This window comes from Drosophila suzukii, chromosome 2R, assembly GCF_043229965.1.
Source record: "Drosophila suzukii chromosome 2R, CBGP_Dsuzu_IsoJpt1.0, whole genome shotgun sequence".
NCBI lineage: Eukaryota > Metazoa > Arthropoda > Insecta > Diptera > Drosophilidae > Drosophila > Drosophila suzukii.
In genome coordinates this window covers 7,781,653-7,807,181 of record NC_092081.1, presented here as the reverse complement: position 1 = coordinate 7,807,181, position 25,529 = coordinate 7,781,653, and the positions used below count along the sequence as shown (strand labels likewise).

Sequence of the window (25,529 nt, the reverse complement as noted above, 5' to 3'; positions counted from 1 at the left end):
ATAGACACGAATTATGTTGAGATCATGCTTATAGGGCGATATAGTGCGCAAGGGATCTTAAAGGCAAAGCTAAAAGAAATAAAACATTGGTTCTTTGATCTTGAGTCTTGAATCCAAGGATCATATTTTACTTTAATCCGATCCCGAAACACACTATATCGCACTGTATGTACGTGTAGATCAAGTTGAAACCCAGACAAAAACAATTCGAGGCGAGAGTTTACACAGAACAAAGATATATATCATAGAATATATATATATATAAAGAAATAAGTATGGTATATAATACTGTAAGTGACAGACTTTTTTGCGGATCGTTGCGCTGCGGCAGACAGTCGAGTTTTCCAGGACAAGATACGGTCGGCTTCATAGATAGTAGTATGTGATAGTAGGTAGTAGATATTGGAGTAGTAGTGGTGGATGGAGTAGTGGGGTAGTACAACAGTTTTGTTTGTAGAGACATCTAAAAGAAATTTAGTAATAAAAATAGGTTAGTGAAAAATTCGCACAATTTCCGCAAAAAAAAAAAAATGGCAAAACTGAACGAGTGGAAAAAAATGGAGAACAAAAAACATACACGAAAACGAAAACATTGATGGATGATGAATCATGGGGATATATGAACAAAAGATGATAATGCAAGGATCGATGGCGATGATAAATAATGGGGTTGGGGATGAGAAAAGGCTATAAATAAAAAAAACTTTCGATTGCTGCAATTGAATACATCATAAATATAGTATTGTATTTGGTGTTTTTCGTAATTTATTCATTAAAAAATATAATTTTCTCATTTTTGTTTCGTTTGGACTTTGGATAAATTAGGTTTTAATATTAGGTATACATGCTAGAAATGTATAGTATAATAACTTAACTAAGTCGTACAATTTGGTGGCATATCATTTGGAATAAGTGCATTACAATTAGAAATCTACCTCCATGGCTTCCTCTATTTGCGAGAGGCGAGTTAGGTGGCTAGTTGAGTATTTTGTATTTTTTGGATTAAATCAAATTGAAATTACTCAACTTGTAGTAAAAGATTTGATATTCTCTCTTGACTTTTTTTCTTTTTGGTTTCATCTTAAATGACTAACAAATAGTTTAGGGTCCTGGACACTTTTTAGGGTAAAGTAATCCCATATCCCTGTCATGCTTATAAGATTACAAATTCGTGACGGTTCATGATAGTTATCGTTGGATTTAGGAAAGTTTTGTGGGTTGATTCAACATTGTAATATTGACAAATTAAATTTAAGACACATTTTGTCTAGGAGCGACTCACAAAAATACATAATTAAAATTATCTTTCAAAATGGAATGTCTACGTTTGAGATTCTCGTACAGGGCAATACATATAGTAAAATGAGGGTTTTGATGGTTGGGGAAGGAAAACGTATGAATACAGTTAAGCAAATACGTAGAGCTTACGCTCTTGACAAAATAAAATGAGAGATTCTTTGAGTTTCAATAAATAAGATACATATATGTATATCTAGAACTAGAGTCGAGAGAGCTTAGTTATTGTTATAAGCAAATGGCATCGTGTTCATCAATCGCTCCTTGAGCAATGAATTTGATATAATCTGTAGGCCCAGCTTCATGTTCCACTCCTCGTTCATCAGGTGCTGCACCTTGCTGGGCGTCACCGGTTCCGGCTTGATGCCGAGAGCTGCAGCAGCTTCGGCTTGTGCGGCCAGTGCCTCTTCCTCGTCGGCGTCCAAGGGTCGTCCTCCTCCCGATTCGTTGTTGTTCTTGGCCTGTGCCTCTGCAACGGCGGCGGCTGCTGCTGCGGCTGCCGCTGCTGCTTGCTCCTCTACCACGGCAGCTGCCGCGGAAATCGCTGTGATGGCACCTGTCAGCCCGTACGTTGGTATCGGCATAATGTGCGGTGGCAGTGGTGATGTGCACCGCGAGCCCGGCAGATTCTCATTCTCGTAGTTCTCCTTGCGCAGCGACAGATTCTCCGGTATGGGACTCTCGCAGCCATTGTGGGATCCAGCGCTTCCCACACTGGCCCCACAATCAGCGCTGGAGCCTCCTCCACCGCCGCCACCACCCATCTGCTGCAGACCAGCCAGACCTCCGCCGGACTTGTGGTCCAGCGAACCGCCAATTGAGGTCCGCGATCCACTGCCTGTTGTCATCTGTGCTATTGCCGGCGGAATGCCGTGCTTGGAGACCAAATGGCGCACCATATGGTACTTGCGGCGGAATCGAGAGCTGCAAAACTCGCAATTGAAACGCGGCGGAATGCCAATGCACTCATCGCGCATGTGCCGCTGCAGGTGGCGCTTGCGCAGGTAACTCTTGTTGCAGACGGCGCAATGGAATCGCTCCTTGTACTGATCCGGATCCGCATCGTCGCTGCCGAAAACGCTGTGCTTGTAGTCGTACTTCAGGTCTGGTGGGTTCGAACCAAATCGAATCCCAGTAATCGGTGGTTAGTGGTGTGGTGTGATGTGATCATGGTGTGTTGTATGGAGATTTATGTGGTTTTTGGTGGGTTGATTGTTATTGGTGATTTGGGAAGATTAGAGTCGATTCGATTCGATTTGATTTGATTTGATTGGTTTTTGATTTTGATGTTTTTGTGGGGTTTGTATGAAATGAAAATGAAAAGAAAATAAAAAGAAACATGTGTGAAAAATCATAAACACAAGGTCCAGAATTAGGCTTAATGGTAAATGGGCGCATAAACAAGACTCAAATCTTTGCTTTCAATGTTGTTTATGGAACTTAACTTAAAACTAAACTTAATCGTCAATTTTCATTTTGTTTTGTTTTGAGAAGTTGAAGGAAAACTAATACAAATTATACAATTCCAATGTCTAAGTCAAGTTTACATAATGATACAAATTCATTTTCAACAAAAACTACTGAAGAGGCTACGCTAAACAATTGTCGAGGAAAACAATAATTTAAGTAAATACATTTTAAATACGTTTCTCTAACAGAAATACAAAAAATAAGTTAAGAAACTATTGAATAACAAATATCAAAATACCTATTAAATAAAATTGTTAGAAGTTGTAAACAAAAATGGTAATTATAAGTTAAATAAAAACTTTGTTTAAAATTATACAATTGGATTTTCGTCAAACGTTTCCGTTTTATATATTTTCTTTTCAGGCTTTGTGTTGGACACAGTAGTTTTCAGAGGTTTTGAGGTTGGTGTCTCCAAAGGATTTCTGGGCATCACTGACTCTAAAAATACATTATTCAAAACATATATCATAGGCGATAAAAAATCAACTTTCATTTCAATAAATATTCGTACACATATATTTAACTTCAATTATTGACTTAGCAGACAGACACAGAACAATTTATAGAGCGAGATTGAACAACGTTTCTTAACTATATAAAGGGATGTTCTATTATGTAGATGTATAACAGCCAGTTTTGATCTCGAGAACTTGGAATCACATTCCATTTAATATCTAGACTTTCTTCAGCTGATGAATGCCGTGCTTTTGCCGCAGATGGAGTTTCAGATCGTAGCGCCACGAGCAGCTAAAGTTGCAGAACTCGCAATGGAACTGTACACTGGTCTTTTTGGCCGCCAAGGATGAGCTGCTGTTGTTGATGTTGTTACTGCTGCTGCTGCTGCTCGTGTTGCCAGTGGCAGAAACGTGATTGCGTTGCGGTTTATTGGTCGATGATGGACGTATGCTGCTGTTGAGCAGATTGGCCAACTGAAAGGAGGCTGCTGCCGCAGACATGTGACAACCGCTGCAGTTGCTGGCGTTGCAATGGAGCTGCTGTTGGCCACCGGTCGTTGTCGTCGTTTGCAAGTGGTTAACAATGGCCTCCGCCTGGCCAGAGTTTCCACATTTGTACATTCTGCGTATCGTTACTTCCGGCTCACAAATCTCAGCAGCATGGCCACTACTATTGCTATTGTTGTTGCTGTGATGTGACAGCAAATGGTTCTGATGGTTTGCTGCTGCTGTTGTTGTTGTGGCTGCGGTTGTGGTCTGATGCTCCGCCGGCTTCTTGCTGGCCGCACTGGCCGCTGCTATAACTGCCGTGGCATAATTACAGTAAAGCGTCCTTAAATCTGTAAGAATTGTGATTGGGTTTTTGTCTAAGATTTGCTGAGACTGTTTAACGATTTCTTACAGAGAGTACAGAGAAAGAGGTTCAAAGAAAGTAGAGTGGAGAAATAGTTTAATGGCGGGTGGTGTTTTGTGTGTGTGTGGGGTTTTATGTTCGTGTTGTGTCTTCGCTGTTTCTCTTTTTGATTTGGTTTCATTTTATACAGTGTGTTTGGTTTGGCTTATAGCTATTATTCTTGTATTATGCAATATATAATGTGGATTAGGTTAACCGACGCCGCCATTACATGGATATACATCTCTCGCCGCAGTTAAAACTTAAGTTAAACTTAAAGGTAAACACAAAAATAATCAACTTTGGCACCAACAAAATGTTTGAGAAAATGTTATTTACCAAAAAATATAATCAAGTAATTAAATTAATTTTGAAACTCAGTTTCAATGTTTCTTTTCTTCGATTCATGCATCAATTGAAAAACGCATTTGTTGTGGTTTGGTTTATAAAAAACGTGGCATTTATTTTTAGTTTATAGCTTTCTCCTTTGTTTTTTTTTTTTCAATTTATACAAAATATATATACTTTCGTTTTAATATTATTAGATTAGTTCTCAACTTTTTGATTTAGCGCTGGAAAAAGAAATACTCATTTAATTCGGTTGTGTGACAACCAAATAAAATTATATAAAATATATATATATATGTAAATGCAGGAAAAATAAAGGATGGTTTGCAAGCCAAAAGGTCAAAGTTCAACCGCTGCTCTTTGGTTAATTCGATTAGTAGGTAGGTAGAGATTACTCTGTGGACAGAGGAGGCTAGGATAGCGTTGTGTGCGCGTCTTTTTCTCGAAATGGAGGTAGAGAGGGCAGGGAGAGAGTAAGGAGGACCCGCCCCCCTCAGTTCAAATGGCTATCTATTCCCCCCCCTCTTACAATCCCTCCCGCCCTTAAGAGGATGTGGTGGAGGAGGAGCCGCTGGCCACCACTGCCGCCGCTGCAGCCACCTGCTGAAGAGCCTGCTGCAGCAGGGCCTGCTGTCTGAGTTGCTGGCGATAGTAGCTACTGGTGGAGCTCTCCTCCATTAAATTTGACGGTTGCTGTTGCTGCTGCTGCTGCAGTTCATCCTCATCGTCATCCTCGACTAGATAGGCACGTTGATCATCCTCATCGACGGCGGCCACCGCTGCCTCGTCCAGCATGTCCACCAAATCGACTATTTCCGTTTCCTGCTTGTGCTCCTCCTCCTCGCCGCCTTCGACGGATGAGGCTGCCGCGGCTGCTGCTCTCTGCTGGCGTTTGAACATCGATCTCATGGCTATTTCCGGATGCTTCTTGCGTACATGCTGGCGCAGGTGATCCGCTCGCTTCGTGCGATGCCCACAAACGGAGCACACCATGCTCTTGCCCTTGCCGCACTCCTGACGCAAATGGCGACGCAAGGTGCCATGTCTTCGATATGTCCTAAAGCATTGCGGGCAAGTAAAGCTCTCCTCCAGACCACCTCCGGCTCCTCCTCCTCCAACTCCTGCTCCTCCCACACCATTTCCGCCGGATAGTAAGCCATGAAAGTGATCAAATTGTGGCGCCTGAAAGTGATGCATGGATGATCCCGTTCCCGTTCCCTGGTGATAGTCATCGCTGCTGCCATCCATCAGTTCCAGCTTGCTCCCGCCGTTCAGATGATTCTGCTGACTGGATGAGGAGTCGTCTATCGTCAGCTGCAGGCCTGAAATTTGTTTTTGTTTTTCGTTTGGTATTTTCAGATTTTTCTCAGTTTCGAATTCAGTTTTCTATAATTTTCCTTTTGCGAATTATATTCTGTTCTCAAAACGTTAAACGTTAATTTTTGGTATATCATGCTTTTTTCATTACTTCATTATCATTATTGAGTGTTAAGTTTGGTTTGATTTTTTTTTTAGTTGTTTTATTTTGTCAAGGCAAAACAAGCAATTTGTTATTTGGAGTTTTTTTTTTCAAAATGCCAGATTAGTTTCGAAAGCATTAATATTTTCGTTTTGTGGTAAATTAATAAATTAATTTCTGGTTTGCATTAAACAAAAACAAATTTCAAACAGGCATATAAAAAGGGTAGAAATTGCAGCACAGCAGCATGGCAAAAAAAAAGTAGGGGAGGAGCGGGCGTTAGGTTAAAGGTTAATCGTAGGAGAAAAAAAATAGACAAGTAGGATTGACAGAGAAGACGGAAGCCTCGAGACAAGAAAGATATATCCCTTTGTTTGTGTTGTTTTGGTCAGATGTATATGATGCATGTATAGAGAGCTTAATGAAATGTGAGTGCTTGAGAGGTATATCTGTTTTTCGGGCAAGCAAAAATATAACATAGATATCATTTTGGCTTTATATGGTGGTTGATCTTGGGACACACGCGAAAAACAACTCGAAACAACATAGAAGAAAGTGGGTTTCCCAGGGTAGATAGGTATAATACATATAATATTGGCATCGTTATGGGTAACGTATTTTAATGGCTCTTTTCGAATCAGTCTAAAACAAATATTTGGTATTGTGCTTCTTGACCTTGCAATGCCGATTCAGCGAGTCCTTCCGCTTGAATCCCGCATCGCAAACCTGACACCGGAAGTTCTCCAGCATTCCGCACTCGAACTCCAGGTGCCGCTTCAAGGCGGATAACCTCGTGTATGCATTTGGACACTGCGGACACTGCAGCTTGCCATCGTCCCGCATATCCGCATTTCTTGCCAGATTCGCCGCCGAACTGCTCCGCACCGTCGGCGGTGGAATGCTCTTCTTGGTCATGGTGGTGGTTGTGCTCCCACTACAACTGTTTGCCGCCTTCCTTCTCCGCGATCGCAGCTTTCCACGACGCAGCTGCACCATCGGTGTGACCACTGCTAGTGGTGATGGTGGCGATTCTGGCGGAGATTCAACGGCGACGGGCGGCGGTATCGGTGGCGGCGGCATTTCACTGTCATAGTAAAACATTTGATTCAAGCTCAACTCGAGCAGACCTGCAATTAAATGTTTGAGCAAAGAGCAGATAGAGAAACGAAACACACAGAGAGTCATCAAGTCAGAGAAACAGAGAATCGGAGAAAAAGCGAGCAATCGACAGACACAAAGCTTTATATTTCAAGCACACAACTTCAAAAACCATACAGTGTTGCCAACTAACTAAGACAAGATCTAGAATCTAGTCCAACTGCCTGGTAATATTTTCTATTCTTGAATCCTAAAAATCGTATTGAAATGAAATACAGTGGAAAATAAAACTTTTCTAAATTTAAGATAAGAATTTGGTATTTGATATTTTGGTATTTATATAAACGTAAGTAGGTATATCATGAAATTTAGTATATTGACGGTTTGAATGTAAGTCATAAAATCATAACATAGATCAATGGAAGTATAAGTATTGAAAAAAAAATCCAGTGCTTTACAGTTGTCGAAAATTTGTTTTTCCAAGTTGAAAAAAAGTTATTTATATAAAAATTATATTATTAGTCTACTACAATTTCAAATAGTACACATAGAGTAATCCCCATTCTATAAAATACTAAAATTTGTTGTAAAAATAACAAGTGAATATAAAAATTTAATATACTCTTGAAAATTAGATAGCTAAAATACGTTCAAAAGTCAGAGTCCATATATACAAGCCTTAGAGAAAGCATGCCTACTTCAAGCCAGGTTATAAAAGTAAACTATCAAAGTGGTCTCTAATTCAAAGTAAAGGATATGTAACATAAAAAAAGTTAATCCATCTGGACAAATGATTACTTATCTTCTACCTGACTTCAACTACCTTGTATAGTTTGTTGGCAACACTGATTTCCACTCAATTACTCAATCCAATCCACTCTAAGCCACTTCACCTGGTCACATCCTCAACTTCACCCTTTTCACTTGATCCGAGATAGAGAAGAATCATACGTTGAAATTCGAACCCAAGTTTATTGTAGTTATCATGATGTTGGGGGTGGCGTGTTGTGTGATGATATTATATAGAGTGTAAGAAGGTAAGGGTGTTTTACATCGATTACACTTATATCCTACTGAAACTATTCCCTCTTCTGGACGCCCTTGTGCACATAGTAGTAGTGATCTTGCAGCTTGAAATTATAGTGGAAACGACGGCCGCACATGCGACACGCGTACTTCTTCGGCTGGTTGCACTCTTTGCGCATGTGGCGCGTCAAGGTGCCCAGGACCTGGTAGCGACGTCCGCACGTCTGGCACACATAAGGAGCACTCGCCGCATCCGCAGACTTGGATTTGGAATTCGATTTCGATGTGGATGCGGTGGTTGCCGAGGCGGATGTGGAGGGACCATCTCCACCGCTGATGGCATTTCTAGAGAAAACGGAAAAGCGGGAGGGAGAACATGGTTTTGATCATCATCATCATCGTAGAGAAGCTAACCAACCGCCAAGATCACCAGCAAAATTTACCTGCGCGATGTGGAGGTGGTGGTCGCCATCACCTTGCGCTTGCGCCTGGACATCGTGTGCGTTGCAGTGGCAGATGCAGACGTGGCAATCGCCGTGGCAATGGCTATGTTGGCCTTTCTTCTGGCCAGTCGCTTTGAGCCACCACGCACCGAGGTGATTCTGGGCACAACCATGGTGTCTGCGAACCACATCGACCATGGACCAATCATTCAAATGTGGAATAGGGGACGGAAAAAGATTTTGAAATTGAGACACACATAGAGAGGGCACCAAAAAGCAGAAACAAATGAAATAACAAACTGTCCTAGCTAAATGCTCTTGCTAACCGACGACTTATGCTCTTGAAAAGCTTTCGATTTCAATTTAGGCCAAAATGCTTAATCAAAAAGTTTTAAAAGGAATTACTATCAAACCAAATGTTCACGAAATTGTCTGAAATTGATTCGTTTCCAGAGAATATAATGTTCTGACTAATAAGTATTTACTTTAAATTTAATCTCATTATAGTGCAGTGATATTTCAGAAAGAATCCATAAAATTATGGTAAAAGCATTTCCGATCGAAAAGCAGAAAAATAGTTCATAAATTTTGCTATTCGGTATCCAATATCAACAGACCAATGCCTAAGCAACAACAAACAAATACACAAAAAGTGCAATATGTCAAATGCAAATGGTGGATTAAAAAAAAAATTGTAAATGATTTCGAAATTGTAAGGTTGTCTTATTATTTCCTTGTTTATTTCTAAACCTTTAATGTTGTAGAAAAAAGCTCTTTTTTTATTCTTCAGCCTTAAATTCCAAAATATACAATCTAAATACAAGTTGAAAATTGAAAAGGGAAAGTGAAAGAAAGCGCAAGTGGCAAAAAGTCCAGAAAAACACATACCAACTACAAATTACTTAAGGTGAAACAATTTTTTTACATAAAAAGCTGGAGTAAAGTTTACGCCAAGGCGATATATATATATTTTAAATATTTAACTTTTGCACAAACATTCACAAACATTTTGCACCACATAAATAAACAAACAAATAAACAAGGACTGCAAGTACAAATATTATTTTTTGAGCTTGCGGTTGGCGTGTTGTGATAAAAGCTTTGGACTCATTGCATGTTACACAAAAAATAACAAAAACCAAAAAAAAAAATTATCTTGCTACTATGCCTGTTTGTGTGTGTACGCGACGATGTGCCTGTGTAAATTGGGTCAAGGCCATGCAAACAGCTTTCAACTGGGCCAAAACCAGAAATAGGGAGGTAAGTATTCGCCATTTGAAATTGAAAACACAATCTTTTTTTCCAGCTAATTTTGGGTAAAGTAGTTAAAAATAGCACAAAACAGAAAAGGATTTATATAAAAAACGATTTAATTTTACCCAATACAGCTGTAATTTCACCCAAATTGCATACAGCCCTTAAATTTGAAATATTTATTTTATATAAACCAGCGTTCGGCAATCTATACAATCATGTTTTTCGTTTCTACTTGAAACTTCAGAGGAGCAGCTGTTCATCAATGTGTGTGTGCCAACAGCTGTTATACACTGTTCGTGTGGCGACAGATAACTATTCCCTAAGCCCACTTAATGTTAAGCTGATATAAGCTGTTAGAACACGCCATAAATAATTTTTTAATGACGTTTATAATTTTAAAAGCTGTTATTCCAATTAAAATCCAATCAACGGATATAATCACCCATATAAGCAAGCTTTTCGTTACCGAATCAGCAGAACCCATAAAAAAGAGCTCACTGCGAAATGAATAATTTAAAAATTCTGCAATACTTGGCCTTCAAACGATAAATTGCCATTGTCAGCACTAAATCAAGTGTTATCCAAACAACCAAATGGCTCTCTACCAACACAAACTCTTGGTTATATAAGCTCAAGTCATGCTAGATTATAAAGTCCCCCACAATGAAGCACTCTAACCAAAGTATGGCAATTTAAAAGTGGCTTTTCAAACCCCCCTATATCTCACACTTCCAGTTGGGTAACTTTCTGCGTTCGAAGAAATTCCCAACGAAAAATTCCCAAACTTGATTCTTTATGCAACCATTAGGTTTAATTGTCCCAGCAGAATCATCATCATCATCATCGTATCATCATTGACTTTACACGGATGCAGCACGAATCTTTAAAAATAGCCAATGAGAAGAAAACGGCGAAAAAACAAACAAAATAAAAACTCAAGCCAACGAGATACATTCACAGAGATATGAACATTAATATTATTGCTTCGGGTCTTCAGCCCTCTTCAACACCCCCCACACTCATGGAAACAATGCTGATTAAAGAGAAAAAATAAAAAAAACTCACAATCTCACACATAGAAACACATTATAATTTAGCCGACCTTGAACTTGAACGAATGCCTCGGGCATTGTTGTAGCATTTGTTTTTGTTTTCTGCTGATTAACAATTAACAGAACGGGCATAGAAAGCGAGAACCCGTAAAAGAGGGTGGTTAGACGAGATAGATCAACCAGAGTTTCATGGATATTAGAACAAGATACTTTTTTTTATAGATACCTCACCTTGCTAACGAGCAAAACAAAGCCTTTATAAAATAATTGGGCAAACAAGATTGTCACAGTAAAAGGTGTAGAGAACAAAAACACATATGAAAACAAAGCAAATAAAATGAGCTTTCAAAGCTTTATAGAATTACTTGCGATAATAGACCTTTAAGAATTGGGGAAAACCCGTCCTGCAGCGCAACTATCAAATTATTATTCCTCTTTGAACAGCTTTAAAAATAAATACACAATATTGTTCACTTGATAAAACATTAGTTATAAATAGAGAAGTCATTTCTTATAAATGATTCTACTTCATCCTCAAGGGAAAATCAAAAAGTATCTGTCAATATAAAGAAGCAAAACGATTTATAACAGAAAAAGTCTACGTAGCATCTTGCAACCAAAAACATCAAACGATCCATTCTTATTACGACCCTATATATAAGATGAAAAACCATAGGGAAAATTCATTTTTGGATAATCTATATCATTTTCAACAAATATAAAGAACTCAATTTTTCTTTTTAATTTTTTCTTAGACTCTCTTCCAACATTTCAAATTTAAAAAATCCGTATCGCAGAGTTGTCTATATGGATATGTATATGTAGTTTCAAGTAGATCGGGGGGATCGGTTGAGTTTCGTAAGAGAACGTGTTTTTCGGTGTTTGGTGTTTGTTTGGCAACGCTTCAAGCAATTTCGAGAAACAAACGCCAAACGCAAAATGAAATTTTAAGTAAAATATATATACAATATAAATTTAAGGTGTACACTTAGAAATAAATCGGAAGAAGAGTGGAAACTGTGAGTTACACTATAGCTTACCCTTGGGCCCATCCACTCTTTTCAGGAGAAAGAGAGTTCTTGTAGATTTTTTTCTTTTTACACTTTACCTGGAATCGCTGTAAAATAAATGTTTTCTTTTCTTTTGGATGAGGAATGATGTTGATTTGGGGAGGGGAAATAGGGGTGATATAGGGGGGATATAAGGATGGGGGCTTTAGGATCGGGTATTATATCGGGGGTCAAACAAAAATGAACTTAAAATAAAAAATTTACTTCATTTTTGTATTGCACTCCGCCCAACCGATACCGTCGAGCGGAGCATACTCACCTGAACACGCACCTGAGATTTCCGCGCTGAAGTTGGATGCTTTCCGGGTGTTACAGTTGGATCTCGTCGAATGGCCCAAAGCAGCGACTGTACCTCACCATCTAGGATGGCTACGAGCTTTGTATTCGGCCACGACTTGAGACCATCGGCAGCTGATCCTCCTCCAAAAGCGACGATCCCTCGATTCGTTCTCCTCGGTCATCAGGTCATCATAACACTTTTCACTTAACTTTTTAAAGGTTTTAAACAACAACGTACGTACATCTCTTTTGGTTGTGGGAAAAAGTTTTCCCCAACCTAATAGACGTAATCGCGTAAAAAGAACGACCGCGCGCGTTACTTGGATCGGAAAAACTTACAGACTAGCTTTAAAACTAAAAACAAATTCATAAGGAAAATAAACAACAAAAAAAAAGTCCCGTCAACCAAAATAAAGCAAAATATATATGTATATATAGAGATAGTACTAAAATACAATTTAAAACTGCATGCGTATTTTTTGTAATAATAATATGTATAAAATATAAAAGAACTGTGTAAAAACATTAGCACGCGCTGAGAGTTCTAAAGAGGAGGACAATCAAAATGGAATGGCACAAAAGTATAGAATGATAAATGAAAGTTTGAGCGTGTTTGTTTTGTTTGCGCATATGTTCGTGGGTGTGGCTGTGTGATATGCTTAAAAAGTGCAAACAAGGTTAAGGCGAACAAACATAATCGAGTTTTGCTAGAATTGCTGGAAGTGTGGCCAAACTTTGCAAACTTTTTGACGCGACTGTACTGAGAGAGCTTTCTTTGTGGGGGGCGGGAAATACATGTGGTCAGAGCCCTGCACACTCACACACACGCACTATACACACACACACAATGGCACACGCACACAAACAGCAGCTTAGAGAGGGGGAGAGAGCGAGCGAGCGAGAGAGATCAAAACGCACACACATAGAACACTGTTGATACGTAAAATTTTTAAACACTAACTTAAATGATAAGGGAATTTCTTTGATTTTTTCTGCCTAAGTTGAAGCTGCAGTGTGGGTGAGTGTGTGTGTGTTTGTGGGTGAGTCAGTGTGACCATGAATTATTATGGAATGCATTTTCTCTGCAGCTAACGGCTTAATGTTGGAAAGAGATAGATTGAGAGAAAGGAGTACAGAGGGGGAGGAAGAAAGATAGTGAGAGGGCGAGCAAATAAAAAATGTTGGGTATGTCGAAATATGCGATTTATATATATACAGTAAATAAGGCAAAATTAAGAGTTAATCAAACACCAATTGTAAAGAAACGTATTACGAAAATTCAACAACAAATGATCATACATAGAATCATACATATATATATAGATAATGGTATAATGAGAATGTTAGGGGGTGGTTGGTTGGGTGGCTGGGTTGTAGGGTTTTGTGGTATATAGCAATTATATATGTTTTGTGGTGTGTGAGTGGTAAATGTTTCTCATTTTCTTTTCAAAAGTGTGTGTGTGTGTTAAAAATTAATCATAATAAATAGATATGTACAAAAAAAAGATTACTAGTTATACGAATTATGTGTGTCATAATTAAAAAATTATTAGTTTTGTAAAAAATCATATTAAGTAAAGAAAGAGTTTTTAAGTAATACTTTCAACTTGCACAAATTATTCTTGTTTCGGGTTAATTTATCTGTGACGAAGTGAGCGGCGCAGGCAAAATGAAAAAAATAATCAAAACAAGCATTTCTCATATTCTCGAATACAAAAGAACGCAAATCAGAGTCGTAAGTTCTGGCTCCTCAACATTAATTTTGCAATGTTTTTTATATTGTTTTCTTTTTATCTGCGCCAAAAACACTCGCTCACAAATCTTGTTATTTTTGGTATTGTTTGTATTTGTACTTTTTCTTGTTGCTTGCTTTTTTCGTCTGCGCTATCTTGTTGAAAATTATATTTGAAAAAATTCTACTTTTTTTCTTGTTCAACTTTTAAGAGCTTTTTTCGGAGCACGACTTTTTGTAGTGTACTTTAAAATTGTAAAAAATAATGTTGTTGTTGTATATTTAAATGTTTGTGTGATAAAAATGAAGTTGTGACCTTGAAAAGTTGGTTTTTGGATTTCAATCGTTTAATCTGCATTTGCATTTGAATTTAAGCTTGTTGTTTGTCGTGCTCGCTGGTTCGAAAAAACATCTCGTCTAATAAACTTCTAGGCTAAGCTGTACTTTTTGCTTTTTCATTTGTTCGTAGCTCATATAATCTCGAGTTCAGAGGCAACAAACACTCACCTTGAGGATCCCGTTGCTGTGCATCCTGTCCCAATATTCCAAGTTCATCCTGAGATCTGTCGTGCTGCCATGTTGCATATGCTATTGAAGGAGGGGAAAACACATTAGTTTCAAGAAAACAGCAGAGAGAGTGTGATGAAAACTCACTTTGACTAGATCCTTCGCCACCCTGGCTGGTGCCGGCCGTCTGGTCCAGCTCCTCCATTGTCATGTCCTCCTCGTCCAGTGTCAAATCCTCAACGTTCTCATCGTGCGCATCGTCATCGTATTCGGCCTTGGGTTCAATAACCATCTCGGAGCCCACCGATGACACGCTGTTGTCTTTGATCTTCTGCTTGTGATTCGACGACGATTTGTCCACAACGCTGGCCAGCTGCTTGACCACAACGCCGGCATGGACGGCAGATGCAGAGGCGGAGGCGGGATTGGGTCCACTGGCGGCGCTTGCTCCGCCAACGGCACTACCCTCGTCCATATCCTCGTCATCGCCCTGGACGCCTTGGGCGCCACCTTGGCTCTGGGCTTGTACATTCTCGGTGTTGATGGCATCGCTTGTGGTCTGCGCCTGCTGGTGCTGCTGCTGCAGATGAGCCTGTTGTACGGCGGCCGCTGACGCAGATGCTCCGCTCGCTGGGGCGGCTGTCGAGGATGTTAGTTTAGCGCTTTCAGTCTTTTTGGTAACGTTGGTGCTGGTCAATGGCTGCTGTTGTTGCTGGGTCGACGACGCTTGGCTGCTGCTGGTTCCGGCTGCCGGTCCGCTGGCCAACTGGGTGCTGACCAAAGCGGAGACGGCCAGACCGGCGCCTGTCTGCTGGAGGATTGACTGATTCGAGGCGGCGGCTTGTAACACGGACGAGTTGGAGTTGTCGTGGGCATCTGCAAAAAAAAATAAAGATGGAAATTATTAATTAAATTATACTATACGAGAGAAGACGTGTGTTAATACAAAAATTCTAAAAATGAAACCTAAGTTCCATCTTTAGAATGTTCTCGTCTTCGTGGTGTTTCGGTTTCTATATAGCCGAATAAAAGATAATTTTAATCGCTTGACAACTCACCATTCTCCATGCTGCGACGTCTGACTTTTCGACGCCGACGCGACGGACTCGAGGAGCCCTCACGCGAACCGGACACATCGCCGGACGTGTCCATCGCACCGCCGGTGGCCAGGCGGGCCCGCTTCGTCTGCTCCAGTGTGTAGGCACCGCTCAGCTTGCCGCCGCGATGATGCTGCTGCTGTCCGGAGGACTCTGGCTTGGGGGCTGCTCCGCCGCCAGTACGATTGTCAGACAGACCCTTGATTTGCAGCGATTCGGCGGCCTTGAGCAGGGCGGCCAGCTGATCCTGCGAAATGTTGACCTCGCCGCGATACATGTAGTCCATCATGGCGCGCAGCTCTTGGTACTTGACATCCTTGAGTATGAAAATGGGATGCTTGTCGTACTGTTCTTGTAGTAAGGTCTGTAGAGATGGGATTTTCTTAGTAAAAGTGATTACTATTTATTGGTTTTCTTGAACTTACAGCAAAGTAGGGACTGCATGCTGACAGCACCACCTTGTGGGCCTTGAGAAATTTGCCCTCGGCGGCTAGCGTGCAATCGACTAGAGTCTCGTTCTCCAGCAACGTGTCGAACACGCTGATCAGTGTGCTCTGGTGGTTGTTCCACCTCAGACAAAACTGCTGATCGTCATCCATTTTGGTATCTTGGGTCCTGGATGATATGGGGGGATGGTGTTGGATAGGTTTCCTTCGGAATGGGATCCCGGGGGGATTTGGGCCCACTTCCTTGGGGCCGAACGTTGAGCTCTCTCCCTGATTAGCGTTTTTTTCGCCACTCGTTTGCTGATTAACAATGTGCCAAACTTAGGGGTACAACAAAAGTGTGGGTGGGGTGGCTAAACAAAATAAAACTGCTTTCGCCTTCGGTTCTTCTTTATGTTCTTTTGTTTTGTGTGTCAGCAGTTATGCTGTAAAGAGAGAGAGGAAATAAAAAACGAAATTAGTAACGCGAAAAAACTCGCAATAATGCGGCCCAAGGTCAAGTTCATGTTTAATTTCAGAGCAGCAATAACAATATCTTTCATCTCTTTTGCACGCTTGAAATTTCAGCTAGATTATTATTGTTGTTTTGCATTCACACTAACAGACACACACACACACACAGCGACATACTTGTATGCAAATTTTGCACAGCGAAATGCAGTTTTTTTATTATTATTATTTTCGAGCGAGTTTCTGCTTCTTGTTAATTTTTCAACTTTGCTCTTTTCCAACACACAAGCGCTCTCACCAAAAGAGAGAGGGCTAACGGATTTGTGTTACAGTTGCTGCTGCTTCTGCTTCCCGACTGCGAGTGTGTTGGTGTTGGAGATCGATGGACACGATAAAAGCCGAAGAGACTTCGTGACGACCGAAAAATTAAGGAACGAAAAAAACGAAGCATGAAACATAAAGAGGGGAAGTTTCGCAGTCGGCGTCGCTGCAGCGCGCAAACATACATATATATTTGTGTCTGGGGTTTTTTTTTGTGTGTCCGTTTTCTCCGTTGTGGAAAATTTCACAAGTAGACGCGCACACACACGCACGCAGACAAATATTTATGGTGATTTTCATTTTCCCCCCATCATCAGCACAAACACACACACATATATACATATGTACTCGCTCGCTGACTGATAATTTTTAAAGTTGAAGTGTGGAGCAATCGTTTCAGTTTTTTATGGTGTGTGCGGCGCATTTAAAAATAGAACGTTTTTCATTAGAAGCACCACAAGCACACGCACACACACTCGGGCAAACAAAGGCACCCATCATCATATAGATATGGGGGCGCTATTTCACAATCTCTCTCGCTCGCGATTATGCTCCACTTCCACTAACACAGCCACACACACACACAAAAAACACTTACTGTTGTGTGTTGTAAATAATTAGCACTGCAAAGGTTGGTTTTTCTATTCTAGCTCCTCCGCTTCGGCCGTCGAGTTGAATGTTGTGTGTGTGTATGTAAAGTAAAATTTAGCCAGCAAACCGCACGCGTTGCCTCGCGATCTGCCGCACAACGCAGAGAACCAAACAAAAGCTCCGAGCGCACAAAACCGAATGAAACGACGCAAATGTGACGGCAACTGAGCGACCCTCGAAAACGACGCCTTGCTGCTCTGGCTCTGCTCCGCCGCTCGAGGGAGAGAGCGTGCTCGCTCTCTCGCTCACGCCAATGGCCGACCTGCGGGCGAAGTTGCTGGCAGAGCGAGAGGGGGCGAGTTGAGAGTTGAGCGTCGTTCTCTGTTTCTCCCTCTCCCGTTTGGGGGCACGTTATGAAATTGCCAAGTAGGCAAAAGGAGAGAGCGAGCGAGAGAGGCAGGTAGGCTGCGGCAGCGACGTCGGCAGCGGAAAAAGGAGCCCAAAGGAAAAGGGAGAACTGCAGCGGCAATAATCGTGCCAAAGCGAAATAACGGGAAATACACACAGGCCAACACATACAGGTAGCGAAAATTGGCTGGAAGAACCGTTTATGCATTGATTTTCAGCGTTATTTAAATAGTTTAGGCTAGTTGTATGTTGGTTTTATAAAGGGGATGCCTCAAACTATAAATGGAGTTTGAACAGTTTTCGTTTCCCCCGGAAAACCTAGAAAACTAAAAACTAACTGTTCTCCGCGGCATAGAGTGAGGGAGATGGCCATACGTAAATGTCTACGTGACTAGAGGCTCCCTTTTTCACTCCCCTTTGTGTTTTTCACTTTTCGCCAGATCCAGGCGCAAAAAACTAGAAAGGGAGAAAATGAGAGAGAAGGAAAAGGAGGGAGCCAGAGGGAGAGAATCACCCCCAGGGCGACCCAAGCCAAGTACCGTTAGGCGGAGGGATCAGTTTTTCGAGATTCTGTTATACACACCCAAACACATGGTCCACATGGAAGGAAGGTGCAAGGCATGCGCACAAAGTACACGGCAAGAAAAACTAATAATGATCAATTTCGTTAGTCAACTAATTAATGTCAAAAATAGTTATCAAGAACATACGATTAAAAACATAAAATGGAACTTGTTTGAAATATGAAAAGTGAAAATGTCGTTTGACCTGCTTTTTCCTCTACACAAATCACTAAAGAGAAGCGGCAAAAACAACAACATCACGTTTTACTCCAATGATGATGCATTGGAGGGGTTTTCCACAAAACGCACACCAGCACACAAAGGCGTACATAAGTCGGCACAAAGAGAAGTAGGTAGTAAAAACTGCAGGGAGGCGAAAAAGGATCTCTCTCGTTCTCCCTCTCTCTCTCTCTTCCTTTTTGGAAAACGAATGACGCGCGCTCTTTGCACATTGCAAGGTTTTATTTTTGCGCAGATGGTGGAGGATTATGAATTGGGATCCTGTGACCGAAAAGAGCGAGAGAAGGCTGTGTGCTATATGGGCTAGTGAGTTTGTGTGCGTGTGCGGAAAAAGTACAGTTGGGCCCAAAGGCTCGCACTTCTTTGGGGTTCGGTTTTCCCACGAGAACCCACAAAAGATGAACTACATAAAATGTGGGGGTGGAGTAATGAGCAATCGGTAATTGGAGACTGAGAGAGCGCGACTGTGTTGAGGTCTACTATCAAACCATGTCCAGAATTCTATTTTACGGAGCATTGTTAGCGAAAATCTCAACTGGGTTTTCATCTGGCAACTGCATTAGGAAGTGTTTTGGCAAAAATAAATCCAGTACACTATATAAGGGCTGTTGCAAATGGAGTAATGAATGAAATAGATGCGGAAATGCAGTTTAAACTAGGATCCTTCTCTTATTTGAATCTTAAAATAATGATCATTAACGAAAGAATCTTTTTATCTTCATGGATATAATATATAATATCATATTATTTATAAAAATAGTAACTCTGTGTTGAGATCTACTATCAAACTACGCTCAAATATTGTTTTTACGAGACGTTGTTAGCGAAAAACTCAACTGGAACTTTGTTTTAGCAATCGCAGGGATTGTATGAAAAATGCTGAATTCTTTTCATACTTTTTAAAGGCAAATTGCTTCGATACCCTCAAATGAAACTGAAACTGTGTAGAGATCTACTATCAAACTACGCTCAAATATTATTTTTACGAGACGTTGCTAGCGAAAAACTCAACTGGAACTTTTGTTTTAGCAATTGCAGGGATTGTATAAAAAATGAAATGTTTTTCATACTTCCTAAAAGCAATTGCTTCGATCAGGTCAAAACTAAAATCCTCAAAAGAAACTGAAGCTGTGTTGAGATCTACTATCAAACTACGTTCAAATTAATCAATTTACGAAACGTTGTTAGCGAAAAACTCAACTGGATTTTGTTTTTGCAACCGCAGGGTTTTCTGGAAAATATTGTAATGCATTTTCCATACTTTTCTTAAGCGAGCTGCTTGGAAAATATAATCCCTTAAAATAAACATTTATTTTGTGATGAGATCTACTATCAAACTACGTTCAAAATTTTATATTTTACGAAACGTTGTTAGCGAAAAACTCATCTTCAGTTTGATTTAGCAACTGCTGCATTGTAAGAAAAATTCATTGCATTTTCATACTTTTCATAAGTAGTTGCTGCGATCTATCGAAGAACTTGACAATATTTTAATATTATTTTGTGTTGAGATCTACTATCAAACTACGTTCAAAATTTTCATTTTACGAAACGTTGTTAGCGAAAAACTCAACTTTTTGTTTATTATTGCAACCGCTGTAGTACGAAAAACAGATGGTTTATTTTTCGCATTTTGATTGGGTTGCATATACTATCAAATAAGTACTTAAGATCAATGTAGGATGAAAATGGATTGTAATATGAAACTGAAATACCATGGTATATCTTCCTCTTTAAGCTTATAGATCGGTTTAAAATACAAGAACTGCTACACATTATTAACATCCTTATCCTTTTGTTATAAACTTGTTTTGGAAATCAGCAAATTAATTAATTCACGGGGTTCAATGCCAACAGACTTTTCGAGTGCCAGATGGAAATGAAAATGGGATGCTATGGTGGGATGGGAGCGGGATAATATATAAAGGATGTGGACGGATGTCGGTCCCCGTTTTCTAAGCACGCGCCAGACGGTAAAAGGTAAAAACCTCGGGATAACCGGTTTACGGCAAAGTAGGAGGATGAGGGAGAGGGTCCTGTCGGACGACCCGGGTTTTTGGGGTTGCAATCAACCCCTAAGTAAAATAAGCCGATCCCCCCTCTCCATGTTCTTCGTATAGTATTATGTGTATATGCATTCTCCCTCCATTTTCCATCGTCCTGCCGGCAGATGTTGGATCACAACTGTCGTCCTTTTCATTTACTACCTTCTCTCGACACACAGGAAGTGCCGCCAAAGTCTGGAGCCCCTCTTTCCTTTAAAGTAGTGAAAATTCTTGGTCACCGAAAGAGAGAAAGAGAGCTTTAAACTTGGTAATATTAATGGGGGGCTGTGTCGTCTGGTTTTCAAGAGTTCTGTGTGTGGTTCTGTGCAAACGTCAAAAGAAAAACCGGTTCTTCAGAACATACAAGAACTGTGCCATTTCGAAAAACGAAACGGAGGAGCGGGTGGTGGTCGCCATTCTCGGCAGTTGGCAAGTCGAGTCTTGTTTGTTGGTTTAGAGATCCGAGATCCGAGAGATCCGATCCGATCCGTTCCGTTCCATAGCGATCCAATCGGTTGGCAGAAAAACCAGTTTAAGAAACTCATTTCATTTCACATCGCAGCCAGAAAAATCGCCATGACACACCAGAAAAACAAATTTAAAATGGAAATAACTTAAAATTGAGAAAGAGGGAAAGAGAAAAATGAAAAAGACTGAATGTGTGTTGGAGGCCAAGAACAAAATATATAAAACTTCCCCCACAAGATTTGCATAAAGTGGAATCTTTTTCTGCTCGAACCGAACCGCATATACATGCAAACACACACATTGCGAGACATAAAATTTGTATATTTACGACGTAAAAATAAACTCGACTCGTCGACTGACTCTCGCACTGACTTTCAATAATTTAATTTCTGGCAGCTGAAAATGTTGCTGAATAGCAGCAGCAGCAGCACAAATACCAATGAAACTCTCTCGCTTCGAAGCCCAAAAAACAGAAAAACAAAAAACCGGGGGGAAAAAACACCTCTGAAAACCCACGTAGGCGTCTGTCGCTCATTTATTTATTTTTACACCCTTTCTGCCCGTCGATATTTTTTTTTTGCTTTGCACATGTAGAAGCTGAAAACAGGCTACAACCGAAGATTGAGAAAAGCTGAATCAAGTGCGAATGGAGGGGATCAGGTGAAAATATGCCAACAATCTGAGTCAACATGGGATCGTCCGGGTAAACTACCCAAAATATGATTAGTTATTATAATTTCTCAGAAGAGATCAACGTTTTTTCCAAGCACTTTGCATATGTCATATGAGACACGTTTTTAGTAATCAATAGATAATCCAAACGGAAAGTTTTTCTTTTTAACTAGCCTTAATCATATTATTTAATTATATCTGTAGATCTTATAAGAAATTTTTAATCCTGAAAGTTCGTGTCTTCTTTGGAATCCTTGAAAATATATGAACTTTACAGATACAGTTGACTTTGCCCCATCAAAATTAGATGTTATTGCATTTATTCTTATATACTGGATATAGAATTAAATGAGTTTTTAACTTTTTACAAAGTTTTAACAGGAAAAACACAAATGTTCCAACACTAAAGTTTTAAAGACTCTATAAAGATACTGATATTTTTTGTCTGTTTATATAAAGACTTTTAAAACTCAAAGATATGATATTAGGAACTTTTAAATTCCTGAAAGTGCTTTGGAACATATCGTTTTCCATCATTTCCATGCTTCTTTTTCCTTTCCTTTTCCGCTTCGCTCGGTTCTGTTCAGCCGCAGAAAATGTCGTTTTGCCATTAAAGCAGCGAAAAATGTATTAAAAAAAAAACGTCAACCACAAAACTTGTTTTCTCGAAAAGCTATTTAAAGTGAATGTTAAGGGCTTGTTATGCGCGAATGTATCTGTATTTGTAAATGTATCTGCGACTGCGAGAATTTTATTTGAGTGGGAGCGGAGGAAGTGGCGGTGCCTTGGGTTTCGGTGATGCTATCTACATCTATCTTGGGGTCCAATGGAGATTTGCCCTGCTGATGGTGTTGCTTGATCGTTTTGTTTTTTAAACCATTTTTTGGGAATACTATTTATGGGTTTTCCGCTTGTTTTTGAAGGGCATTTGCAGGGCTGCCATTTATGGTGGCTTACGATCGAAAAGTAGATCGATTTTTCAAAGTTGCCCTACTATAAAAATGAGATTCAATTTATTTGCTCTGTTTTTTCAACTTTATAGTATTTATCTTGGAACTTTTAAGTATGTTTAAGGCCGTTAAAGTTACTTGACTTGGATATTCAATATTTCTTCTTCCGGATTATTCTTAAAATTAAAGACAAGTAAAAAAATTGTAAAAATCATATATTTCTGATGAACACTGTAATCCTATAAAACATCTAACTAAAAATATTGGCTCATTATATTTTTGCAACTTGGTTATTTCCGTCTAAAACTTATTATTAAATTGGTAGGCCAATTCGAGTGAAAGTGAAAAAAACTAAGCCAAAATAATCAACAATAAACAGCGAAATAAAACGCACAAAAAGTTCAATGAACTTTTTTGCTAATGGCCAAAGCGAATAAGTAAATAAAAACTAACAAAAATAAAAGTCGGCCAAAGAGCAGTCGCCGATAACGGCTGCTCATTATTTTTCTTTCCTTCGTTTTATTTTTTCTATATTAGTTGTTTACTGTAATAACAAGAACATTGCGAATAGTGGAGAATAGAGAAAAGTGCGAACTGTATTTTTTGGCACGTGCGTGTGTAGGTCAGAAATTCAATGCAAGGTCATTGGTTTTTTGAAAAACGGAGGGGAAAAAGAAACTGATGACTCGAAAGAAATATATATAAATGGTAAACAAAGAATTAAGGCAAGAAACCGGGTGGAAAAAAATACAGTTTTTGATTTCCTACACTTGTTGCGCAAAAGCTTTTTTTTTATATCTCATTTATTATTGTTATTATTCTGCACATGTGCGTAGAATGTAAACAAATGAAACTTTTGCAAAAGTCGCAGGTGAGATTTGGCAACGTCGCAGAAATCCTATAAAAGATTAGGCGACACGAAAATATGAAAAATGGAAATGTGTAAACGTGTCGAAAAGAAAACAACAAAAGCGGCGTAGCAGAAGTGTAGCACAAAGTGGAAACAAAAATATGTGGCGAACGCTGCTCTCTCCTTCCCTTTCCCTTTCCCACTCCCCTCTCTCACACTCACCCACTGTCTTTCTGTCTCTCCCATATTCCCAAGTGTGTGTGTGTGAAAAGTGCAGAGAGAAAATTTCACGCTTGTTTTTGTATTTCTTTTTTTTTTGTTGTCTTGTGAACAAACATAAAAGCGAACGAGGGAGTAAGGCGAAAAGAGCGGGAGAGAAAGAAAAGGGGAGCCAAAAGAGCGAGAGAGAGAGCGCCTAGCATTGAAAAAATATTTTATGTGTGGGGGAAAAACCAAGATGGCGGCCAGCGAGACTTTGGGAATCTATCGAAATGAAAAACGTGCTTTTTTCTAGGAGTTTCACAAATCAGCATTTCTTTTTTATTGCACTTCACCCGAGTGCCTTGTTTACTAATTACAAGCTTTTCTTCTCTTCTCCCCCATCCCCCAAATTTGCAATAAAAAGCTTATATAACTTTGCAACACACACACATACACATGTGTATGTAGTTGTGGGGTACTTGTATGTAGAAAACATTTCCCACTGCAACACTTGACCTCATTTGCATGGAAAGTGAGCCACTGGCTGTGTGTGCGTGTGTGAAAATTAATGAAAATCGCCCGTCATTTACTTCAGCGTTGCATTTTGCGGGAAAGCTCTCACTCTCCCGCTCTTTCTTTCCCTTCCTTTCCTTTCGCTGGGAGAAAGAAAAGCTTTCTCCCGTTTGACGAGCATAGGGAAAAATCGATAGAAACACCACTGGAAGTATCGATTCGATATGCAAAAACACAGACACACACACAAGCAGATAATTGTCAAGTACAGTTCAAATGCAAGTTCTTACTATATATTAACTTAATAATATATTTAACTACAATATTTAATAATTTTTTTTTATACACACCGAAATAGAATCACAGGCAGCACGTAGTCGTCAATAAACTTTGCACATATCAAATTTTGGTGTTGCTTTTCCAAGCCATACATATATAATAAAATATATATGTATATAATACAGAGACACACACACACACACGCACGATAACGCGACGGGGGAAAAGCAATAAAGTTGAATTTATTTTTACTGTATGTGATTGTGATGGGGCCCTGTATGCATGTGTATGTATTTTCCTTTCCCGCTGCCGTGGAGAGCAGAAAGAAAAAGAGTAGGCAGCAGCAACAACGCACCACACACTGAAAATTGCGGACGCGCGAAGCCACTGAAGAAAAACTGACGACTGACGACGCGACTTTCCGCTGGCGCACGAAAAAACCAAAACTGTCCAAAGCAGAGGCGCCGAAGAGCGCCGACTGAGCGAGAGAGAGCGAGAGAGAGTTAGAAACGAAACCGAAACCCGAAGAGTGCGAGTGCGAGTTCGAAAACTTGAGTTGACGTCGTCTGTTTGTCTCCCCTTTCCACCCTCTTCCTCTTCTTGGACCTTACGGTGTGTGCTTTTTTGTATGCTCGCCGCGCAGAGTTGCCAACTCACAGGAACAGATCGTAGACAAGAAAAGCTAACGCCACTTTAGAAGGTCAAGTGACATACATACATACATGTTTGTAATGTATTTGCACTGCTTGTATCAGAATTACCTGTTTCATAGAGTTTTTACGAACTTGATCCATAACAATTGGTAAATCAGAGTTGCCACCCAAATAAGGTTCAAAACAAAGTGTAGTTGCCAATCCGGATCGGTAAAAGATAAAGTCAATGAAGGGCAAGAACATACATAGCATAATAATCTTAAGCACTTGATACGCTTGTAATCTAAATTCCCGACAAGACGTGTACAATGTACATGGTACTTATGTTTTAGCCTGCATAGTTGAAATACAAATCTTCTGGACAAAAAAAAAACGTACAACAAAAAAAGTCCTTTTGC

The 25,529-nt window shown here is 39.9% G+C and overlaps 1 protein-coding gene across 26 annotated transcripts in view; it reads right to left on the bottom strand.

Moving 5' to 3' along the window:
- The window catches only part of lola (longitudinals lacking), a 64,775-nt gene that overhangs the window by 37,948 nt on the left and 1,298 nt on the right, over positions 1 to 25,529 (bottom strand). For 6 of the 26 annotated variants that reach the window (XM_036813193.3, XM_036813195.3, XM_036813196.3 and 3 more), the window contains exons 1-5: positions 24,550 to 24,827; positions 15,907 to 16,352; positions 15,443 to 15,845; positions 14,532 to 15,260; positions 14,385 to 14,465 (exon numbers count right to left, since the gene is read on the bottom strand). In XM_036813193.3, the coding sequence (XP_036669088.3) occupies positions 14,385 to 14,465; positions 14,532 to 15,260; positions 15,443 to 15,845; positions 15,907 to 16,080 (1,387 nt within the window). In that variant the 5' untranslated portion in view covers positions 16,081 to 16,352; positions 24,550 to 24,827. Of the gene's footprint in view, positions 1 to 303; positions 464 to 737; positions 2,402 to 2,710; positions 4,061 to 4,506; positions 5,784 to 6,509; positions 7,048 to 7,970; positions 8,390 to 8,487; positions 8,666 to 14,384; positions 14,466 to 14,531; positions 15,261 to 15,442; positions 15,846 to 15,906; positions 16,353 to 17,296; positions 17,489 to 24,549; positions 24,828 to 25,529 lie in introns of those variants that run through there. The other 20 variants (XM_036813212.3, XM_065863825.2, XM_036813207.3 and 17 more) reach the window with 14 other exon arrangements.